This window comes from Hyalella azteca, unplaced genomic scaffold, assembly GCF_000764305.2.
Source record: "Hyalella azteca isolate HAZT.00-mixed unplaced genomic scaffold, Hazt_2.0.2 contig13980, whole genome shotgun sequence".
Classification (NCBI taxonomy): domain Eukaryota; kingdom Metazoa; phylum Arthropoda; class Malacostraca; order Amphipoda; family Hyalellidae; genus Hyalella; species Hyalella azteca.
This window is the reverse complement of record NW_025943882.1, coordinates 1371-11423: the sequence shown is the minus strand read 5'-3', so window position 1 is coordinate 11423 and position 10053 is coordinate 1371. Positions and strand designations below refer to the sequence as shown.

General features: G+C 39.6%; 1 protein-coding gene across 1 annotated transcript; it reads right to left on the bottom strand.

The window, feature by feature from the left end:
• Positions 1 to 697: 697 nt before the first annotated feature.
• LOC125178954 lies at positions 698 to 9469 on the bottom strand. Its single transcript, XM_047883909.1, has 5 exons — positions 9392 to 9469; positions 5680 to 5777; positions 3932 to 4094; positions 2614 to 2745; positions 698 to 1607 (listed from the first exon to the last, which is right to left on the bottom strand). Exons 1-5 carry the CDS (start codon positions 9447 to 9449, stop codon positions 1489 to 1491), a joined length of 570 nt encoding a protein of 189 aa, XP_047739865.1. The 5' UTR covers positions 9450 to 9469; the 3' UTR covers positions 698 to 1488.
• Positions 9470 to 10053: the final 584 nt, after the last annotated feature.

The window sequence follows — 10053 nt, the reverse complement described above, 5'->3', positions numbered from 1 at the left end:
AGAAGGTTGAGATGACCTGATAAAAAAGATCCCATGGAGTCAAATAGGGGGATCGCAAAGGCCAAAGAAAGTCAGTTCTGAAGGAGGTGAGTCGTTCTGCAAAATGTTGTCTCGGGTCAATGGAACGGCCATTAGAAAAGTACGTCTCGACAGCAAACGAATGCTGCTAACCTGTCCAATGCATAGTGGCAACTCACCAGGCGGGACACCAACTTCATGACCTTGTATTTCCCGTAAAATACGTTTTTCCCCGCCTTTTTCCTACAACATCTGGCTGCTTGGGGTGAAATACAAAACAGGAAATTTCCGTGAATCTTCCAGCAGCTCATGAACCTGGTCTCCAAACACTGATTCGATAAATCAGGGGAACTCTTACCGTTTTTATTTCCACAATACGAAACACGATTGTATGATGCTAGCACAGTTTGGTCACCGACTCCCACGCCTTCGTTGTAGCCTATGGCGTTTGGTACAACCAGATATTTGACATGAGTACCTTATAAGGGACTCGTACTGCACTGCTAGCATTCCCTCGTCTTAAACGATTATCCAGTCATTTCAAAAAGGTTAATATATGGTGATGCTATTCCCTTAAATAGGTAATAGTGCGGTTTTGCAGTAATATAAGCAAGATTATAATATGGTGAGGCGTTTGCATTGAATAGGTTGTAAGAGGGTGACACAGGTATCTTACACGATAGTGAGGATAATGAACTTTAATATAGTGAGCAGGTGAACCATAAAATGTCATACTATGGTGGTTAAGTTATTTTCTACACTCTGCAGGTTAATAAACGGAAAAGTTGTCTGTAGAATGGACGTGGTAGAATGCGTGAACTATTTCCAACATCAATTAAAGGCTGAAGTTGTCAAGTAAGTCCAATGCCAAAATTGTCACGTGCAAACGTTCCGACTTGCTGTGAAAAAGCGCTGCCAGAGCTAGAGCGCTTCCTATTAAGTAGGCAGGTTCGCTTCAGTGTAGCGTGAAAAAGGTTGACTAGAAGCGTGTCTCTCTAGCAATACAACGTTATTGATAGTAAATTTTTTCCGCTTGTTAATTTATTCTCTAAAATGAGAAAACTCGCATTCAAATAATTATTTCATTGTTTTAAAAATACAAGACTTGTTCAGAGCTTGCTTGTAAGTTTGGACTGGGAAATAAATTACCCATGGAGCACGACAACTGGACTACACTTAGTACTAAAACATATATAAAGGTAAGAAGCCATCAGTTACACCGATAGCACTTGGCTCAAGTACACGTGGGGGTACCATGAGAAAAATTGGGGGTACAGAACTCTGGTACACCAGAATGAACCGCAGCCAGAACCGAGGATAAACGGCTCTGGCACATACGGTGTATCGAGGTCAGAATAGAGGGTGCACAGTTCAGGTTCACGCGGAGGTACCGAGGTCAGACACGAGGATATATAGCTGGTTCGGGTACATACACTAGAGGTACCACAGACAATATCGAGGGTACTTGACTCAGGCACACTCTGGAAACCAGCCGATGAAAATGTCGCTCGTCACTGGCATAGGATCGATCCAAGGTCCAAAAAATGGGGCCGAGTTTTTGAAGTACAGTTCTGGAAATCCAGTGGTCCCTGGAACATAACACGAAGTCAGACCCATAGCCAAAAACATTACCTCGATGAACAGATTTATTAAATTATCAGTAACTGATCTTTTACCTCGTATCGGTCATTCCACAACCTGAATTTCTTGTAGAAACTACTATTTTCTACGATCTTGTTGAAATTACTTGTAGCACGACAGCTGAAACTTCAGCAGTCTGGTCTTATGCCTCGATTTCAGTAGGTCGTTATACCGTCGTTGGTCGTTTATAATCTGCATGTCATACCGTCGCTACCACTCGACGGAACCCGCCGTGCTGAAGGTGCTTTCAGATGTTTTTGATACCCGTCGATCGCGACGAGAATTCCGGCACTGACTTTACTCGACCTGTTGGTCGCATGTAAAAGTATCAACCAAGCCACCTTATTGCATCGTATCGATGTCTGATGTGGCGAGCGTGGCGCAGTAGTGTGCTGGTTTGAGTCGGTCTTTAATTAAGGAACAGACTTCAATGCGTTCAACGAAGGCACTTTTACTTCATCATCGCTTCATCGGTGATCTGCGGCGTACCCCAGGTGTCGGTCCGCGGCCCTGTCCTCTTTATTTTATACATTGTCGAAGTGTTGCGCATAATTTGTTCACTTGTTACGATACCGCATATCATCATATGAATGTTCGCTGATGACACTCAAATTTACGGCTACTGTGCAACGGCGGACTGTGCGTTAATTAGGAAATGTGATATTTTTTTAAAGAGCCTACGACTGTCATAGGCTTTTCGAAAAAGTCCTTGTCTTTTTTGTACCTTTCTCGTGCTTAGAGTCCTTGTTTTTGTGCTTACTTTTTAATTTTTTGTTGGGTCCCTTAGTTCGTAAATATGAATAAATTAAAATTTCAGGAATAATCCAAAAGCATGTCAAGAATATCCATTGACATTAACCCACAAATAGTTTCGTTTGCAATAGCTTTGCAGATTGGCCCGGAGGATTTAGTGCATGACAACAACAATGAACACACTCATAAAGCTTCACTCACCCCTATGTATGATGATCATCGACGTGCAGTTGGCGTTGGAGCAGAGGTCGAAAGCCTCGTAGAAGGGTGCATTCACCATACGAATGTCGTAGTATGCCAAGTTCACGTTCTCGTGCATGATGAACTGGCAGCCTGGTGCACAAAAACATGATAAGAAAACTGAATAAACTTCTTGGACAAGAAGTTCACTTACACACTTGCCTATTCCTCTGATTTATTATTTTTTTGTTTTAAAATATGAGAAAATAAACAACATTACTTCCACACTTGTTTTTGAAACGAGCACGCAGTACCGAAATTACATATAAAGGGACAATTTTAGAATTAAAGTCCATAATGCTTTTATGTATCATTTAACTTCCAGAGATGCAATTGCCTTCTCAAACCAACACAAGATTCTACCTCCTTTCTCCTACCATAAAACGAACTCTATACCACGCCTGTGTCAGATCTTCCCTCAAATACCCTCACACTACTTAGCTCTACAACTTCAATAAAAAATCAACAATCAATATAGTGGGAATAAATACGTCCGAAAACATCGTGCCATCGAAAATGTGGCACGAATTATAACTGCTATTACGGACAGACGAAACACAGCAAGTGAGACTCAAGAGCACAAGAAAAACGGGACCAAAGACCACAGCAAACCAACGACTCCTACCAAGCTTCCGACTTCCATCAGTAGTAGTAGTAGTATAATGGTTTGCTAGCCCTTCAGCTAACAAGCTATTTTACACCGGAGGTCAAAATATAACATCGTAAGCGATGCGGAAGGTTTCAATTATTCAAAATCTAAAATTAATCATCACCCACAAGGGGCGGAAGGTCTCAATTGTCCAGCCCGCTGAAGCTGGCTCGAAAGAAGTAGCGTTAGCATCTCAAAGAGACGAAGTGACAAGGAGGGACAGGTGAAAAGCAACAGAAACNAAGACTTTGAGTCGATATGCTGCACCAATAAACGGAAGACTTTGAGTTGATATGCTGCACCAATAAACGGAAGACTTTGTGTCGATATGCTGCACCAATAAACGGAAGACTTTGTGTCGATATGCTGCATCAATGAACGGAAGACTTTAAGTCGATATGCTGCACCAATAATTTGGGGAACTGAAAGACCGTCCCACAGACTCAATTTTGCGCTGTCGATAGAATAACATAGTTCGCTTTCTGAAGTTAACATAACGTATTCTATTGCTATATACGTAGACAACCCTACATTAAATGAAGTAAGGAGATATTCAATTCCCTCATAAAAAGTTAGAAAGTGAATAGTTCTACTTATTTCACTTACAACACAGCAACTGAACAAACTCACGTTTGCCTTGATCACGCTGGGCCAGCAAGAGTGGAGCACTGGAGCAGAAGTAGCCTGGCATGGAGAAGTTGAGGGCCCACTCAGGATGGTACGGCACCTTGGCTGGGATCATGTAGCGTATGCAAGCTTTGGTGGCAGGGCACGGGCTACTGGCACAGGGATCCTGATGAACAACAATAAATAGATTATACTATATGATGTTCAAAATAACCCGTGGGCATAGTTTCGTCGGTGACAATGGCAGGTGAGATTTAATACATTATTTCAGAAAAATGCCGCATGTCTTTCGTTTTACTTTTGTCTAACGGTTTTTTCTAATTATTCAATCATCGATATCATTCATTACATTGAGATAGGTATTCAAGTCGAACCACTATTCCATCACATTATTTCGCTTCCCGCAATTTTCTTGTGTCCGTACATGCCACGTGTCAGATTTGTTTCAGCAACAATGCTAAAAATAGGTACAGAATTGAGTGAAGCCCAATAACTGATTCGTAGAAAAAATGGTCAAACGCATTAATTTCCGTATGATATCAGTGTGAGTGCTAACAGAGCTGGGGCTTGACCGTGGTTCTTTTTAACTTCCGCTACTAGGTTTGGCCTAATCTCATGAAAGGAAAACGACGAATGTCGGTGCTTCTTAATTGAGAAAACTTGATTACAGATGAAAATTAATCTTGTAGGCAGCGACATCCACAGAGTGAAGAAATTGTACGAAGGATTACTATCATCAAGAAGACGGACTTAACACGGCAGGCCAGATATCGTTCAAGTCAACGCGATCAAGAGTCAAGACTATGACAGAGAACCTATAAGTTCTCTACTAGATATATACTGCCTCTCAAATATTTTTTCTGTGCATACAATTTGAGGAGGGATTTGCCCGTACTGGCCCGTACTGGCGGGATATCAATACCGTACCCTTATAATCAACATGTCAAGCGAGAACTGGACTATGTTCTAATTATCAAGGGTCAAAATTAGGAGCATAATTAGATTAAGACATGTGCGTATAAATTCTTGAAAGTATTATTTAAACCGGCCTCTAAATGACTGTAATGATCCATTTGAAAGAACACAAAGGTCCTTCTTGATTCTGTGATGCTCATGTTCTCCTTCCCGCACTACTAATAATATCTTTTAGGAAAATGGGGGCGCCCGTTGCGGAAGTGAAAACAAAATCTGGACCCGGAACAAAATTTGAATCCATTATAATTGATTGAAGTTATTGTCTTTAAATAATTGAATCTATTAAGGTATATGATTTATATTGGATTGCAGTCATAGGCTTAAGTGCTCTACCAATCAGTGCCCTTAAGTTTCTGTGGTCTAAGTAACTACTGTACTTCACTTATCTTCTCACAACCCGCATAGTGACGCAACTCCGACGTCATCCACTGAGTGAGAGCACAGACCAGTGTAACACGAATAGCTCTTCGCTTAACGAACTTGGCGACCTTCACGATTTTTATAATTTTTTTGCATTTTATCTCATTTTCATACATTAACCCAAAGCAAACACGGCAAAATCCTGAATTAAACTTATTTCATTTCAGATGATTTTTTATGTCCCGCTGTGAATTTTGTTAATCCTAGACAAGGTAAACCAGGCAATTCTAGAACCAATATAGCCGGCCGAGTTTCAGGTACGACGGTGCATTCGTAAAATAATTTTAACTTACTGACTAACATATTGACTTACTTATGTGATAAAGTTTTTAAATAAATAGTGCGTTGATTCTCACCTGGAGTGGAAGGTCAGGCTGTTGAGTGATGAGGTATGTGACCCAACCTGTCGACGCGGTGAGGATGGATGCGGTGTCTCTGAGCTCGCACGAAACTCCTGCACACATTTTTTATTTAGCCATGTTTAAGCCATACGGTAGCCATATTTTAGCCATGTTTTAGTTTATCCTCATACGGTAGCCATACTTTAATCATGATTTAGCCGTGTTTTAACCATGTTTAAGCTATACGTTAGCCATCCTTTAACCATGCGTTAGCCGTGCTTTTGTCGCGCGTAAGCCATACTTTAGCCATGTTTAAGCCATACGGTAGCCATATTTTAGTCATGTTTTAGCCATACAGTAGCCATATTTTAGCCATGTTTTAGTCATACGGTAGCCATATTTTAGCCATGTTTTAGCCATACGGTAGCCATATTTTAGCCATGTTTTAGTAATACGGTAGCCATATTTTAGTCATGTTTTAGTCATACGGTAGCCATATTTTAGCCATGTTTTAGTCATACGGTAGCCATATTTTAGCCATGTTTTAGTCATACGGTAGCCATATTTTAGCCATGTTTAAGTCATACGGTAGCCATATTTTAGCCATGTTCAAGTCATACGGTAGCCATATTTTAGCCATGTTTAAGCCATATGGTAGCCATCCTTTAGCCATGTTTTAGTCATACGATAGCCATCCTTTATCCGTTATTAAGCCGTCTTTTAGCCATGCTCTAGCCGTGCTTTTGCCACACATTAGCCATACTTTAGCCATGATTAAACCGTGTTTTAGCCATGATTTTGCCATGCATTAGCCATGCTTATGCCATGTCTGAGATTACCAATAATGTGGAGAGATCGTCTAAAACTTTCAGGGGGGTCGGCAGGATAAAGCTCTACCCCTCTCACCTTAAACCAATTGTTGCATCAACGAACTCTTTCTCCATAAATAATCTCCATATAGCAGTATAACCAGATATTAGATAGCACATCTCTGTAACAATGCTTCAGTTGAACGTATTTCAATCTGTGACATGTTATTTATTAGATAAATGTCCTTTTCTTGTTTCAGGTAACTTGCGATGGATCTGAAACTATTTTGGATTGCTCGAGCCTTCAATATTCTTCAACACAAATTACTAGAAAGGCTACAGCATGGTTTTACTGACCGAATTAAACGCGTTTGTCTGGTCGCATTTTTGCCATTATATATATTGCGTCTCCAAAAGACAAATGAAACGCTAATTATCATTCAACCGGCAAAGTATCTAATGAAATAACAAGCATTACCTGCTTGTTATTTCATTAACAATTTTATTAACATTTGCTTGTTTAAGCATTAACACTTGGATTACCTGCTGTTCAGAGAAATCTCAGAAAGGTATAGAGAAAGAATCCATTTTAACTCCACGTGTATTTGACCTCTCATGATTGAGGACTCGTTAAGCCCTCGTATTATTCATGAACTAATCTTCCAAATGCTCAGGTTTCTAATGGTTCAATTTATGTCTCAAAAGTGTAACGAAAGTAATCTTAACGTCGTTGAAATATTCAATTGGGAAGCCAAATGTGCCCACGCACGCGAAGAAGGCGCGGCCTGTCATGTTTAATCATACGTCGGTTGGCCTGGATATTTCTACACTCACAAAATTTAATGTATCTTTTGTCCAAACAGTGACACACTATCTGCTCGCTGTACTGATACGCCCTTTGCCGGGATGAAGTGGATCATGATGACCCAAACATGATCAAAATGTGCATCATGATTTAAATAGTGAGTGCGATTATACGCCAGTCTAAACCCCAAAAGCGTTCGCTCGCAATGCCACGTAGGAATGACAAAAATTAGATAGAAACAACGACAGCAATTTGTCACATGGAATTTTTTCAAGTGCTGCGTGTAGAAAATTGTTTGTATAATTTCATTTAAAGTAAGTCTTTCCTATTATGAGAACATTTTCGAATGGTACCTAATAGTATTTATTTTGAAAAATTTCCTGTCAAATAATGTGATACTTGAAGAAGACTAAATGCGCGGCATAAGAGAACTTACTCCAGTTGGAATGTAAATTTTAGTATAATCTTTAGGCAGCCTTAAACTCAACTATAGTCCATACGACCCAAACACCTGCTTGCCTTTAAATTGTTCATATCATTTGTTTTCCGTGCTTCTTTTGAAACTCTAATGAAGAAAAAGCAGACAACGCTGTCGAGGCAATAGGAGGGGGATTTTTTTCATCGTTTAAGAGCCCAGAGAAGAGGTCAGCGATAAGACTGGACTGATCAGGAGGGAGCCTGATGGCTTCGGAACACACAACGTCTGGTCAAGTGTTCAATTGTTAAACTCTGGCTGCCTCCGCTGATTCATGATGAGCCTCTAAGTCTCCTCTACACCTGCCGGTCCGGGATCGGTGACTTCTACGCCCTGTACCCTGAGCCTACTGTCCTACCAACCATCTGAGCTTGTCCTACTGACCATGCACTGTAAGTCCGGCAACTTGAATGCGCAGTTTATTGTCTAGGATGGTGTTTGGGTCTAGGGATCTTTAGCCGCTTCACGGCCTTGACTTACAATAAAGATGAAGAGCCGATGAAATTGATAAAACTGATTTTAGAAAGGATTTAACAGATTTATATATTTGACGAAACGATTAATTTAATAGATTTGTACGCGTGTTAACCATGCCCCGATATTGCACGTCCACAATGATTATCATCATCGTAAGTGCCTAATTGATTAATTTCGTTTGGAAGGTGACGGAAAACTTCAACCTTGACGACATCCACCCTACTATCCATCGGCTGTTTTCATTGAGCGAAAGTTGGCGGGATTTGCGCAGCGTCATAACCGCCCGCGGTTTTTGATTTTCTACACGTGCGGATATATTAAATATAATATATTTGAATGAGACTACATTTCTCATTGTCCCGCCATAAATTTTCGTTATTTTCATGTCTATGCAGGCGTTGTAACAAATTTATATATGTCAGCATTACAATTCTTTCGTGCGTCCACCCATATGTATGATAGAAAATTGAGGGTACGGGAATTAATATTTCTATTTTGAAGTATTTACTAAATGATTTTCAGAAAGTAATATTATTCTTAACTCGAGTATTGGAACACAATGGCTATTAGCACGATAGTTAAATTCAAATTTTGCGATTCTGAAAGTAATCATAAAAGCAATTGTTCTACACAGTTTGGTGTAGCAAGCCCACACTACAATACAGTTTAATACACTTCGACACTCTATAGTGTGGTACAATATTGTGCTTGAAGTGTACAATTGACTCAATTGACACAACACACAACACAATTGACTGTACAATTGAAATTGAGGGAATTGAAGTGTACATTTGCCCACAATTCCCTCAATTTAATTAGTTTTGCGTTAACCATGCGTAACATCAAACCTCTGTGAAGATTTGCTATCTAAATTGAATAACCGTTGCAACGTGAGAGCTTATACCATAAAACCTATTTTATTAAATGCTTATTGCGGTTGACTTTTTAGGATGACTTTTTGGCAGCTCTTTGAAGCGTTTGGCAACTGTGATGATTGCGTTCTCATTATTTGTAGAAATGACCTATAATTGTTAAGACAATTTACAATAAATAAATTAATAAATAAATAATAAATGTTAGACGCCGGTGATTGAATTCAAGGTACTAACATAATTTGAAAGAAAACAATGTCTTATCATTGAGTTTTTCACGGTACGTCACCATTGTAGCTGAAGCCGACGCAGAGCGTGAAGCCGCGGCACAAATCCAGGCAGGCCATCACGCGAGGGACCGTCTGGGTCAGTAGCGTGTTCCCTGTCGCCAACTTTCCTTTTCCTGCAAATTTTGAAATTATAAAATAATGCGTAAATTGAATAACGCTGAACTTGAAATTATGGTACAATACTTGTATTGAAAGATAAACATTAAATAAGAATAATTATCATTCTCTTGCCAAACAATTCTGACGCAAAGTTCAACTAGCCTGCGATTTATTCAGATCCCAAGTGAAACAATTCATCTACTAAGCAAATCGAATTTATCACAAGAATATTTGCATTATGCAGGAATAAACCTATTTCAATGGTGGTATTTTCAAATGCTGAATGTACGATCGAAATTTTGATGATAGAAACCAGTGGAATTCGTACGTAGAACGATTACATACTTTTTGTAACAACCAATATTGTTCCTAGAGTCCCGTGAACTAATAACTATAACACATAAATTTTTTACGCGAAACGCTGTCTTCCACAATAATTGATACACTCATACGCTAGCCGAAAATTTGCATCTAATTTTAATTAAAATAGCAATTGAGGCTGCCGGGCAAAAAATACATATATCGTGAGGCGTTGAAGCACAAACGAGTAGAATGCAAGAAA

Bases quoted from the DNA above. Each gene is read 5' to 3' on its own strand.
- LOC125178954 (XM_047883909.1), bottom strand. From the start codon at position 9,449: ATGGCCTGCCTGGATTTGTGCCGCGGCTTCACGCTCTGCGTCGGCTTC. The intron at 4,095-5,679 runs GTGAGAATCAAC...GTTGTTCATCAG, and splicing joins AGCCTGACCTTCCACTCCAG to GATCCCTGTGCCAGTAGCCC. The intron at 1,608-2,613 runs GTGAGTGAAGCT...GTTATGTTCCAG, and splicing joins GATGATCATCATACATAGGG to GGACCACTGGATTTCCAGAA.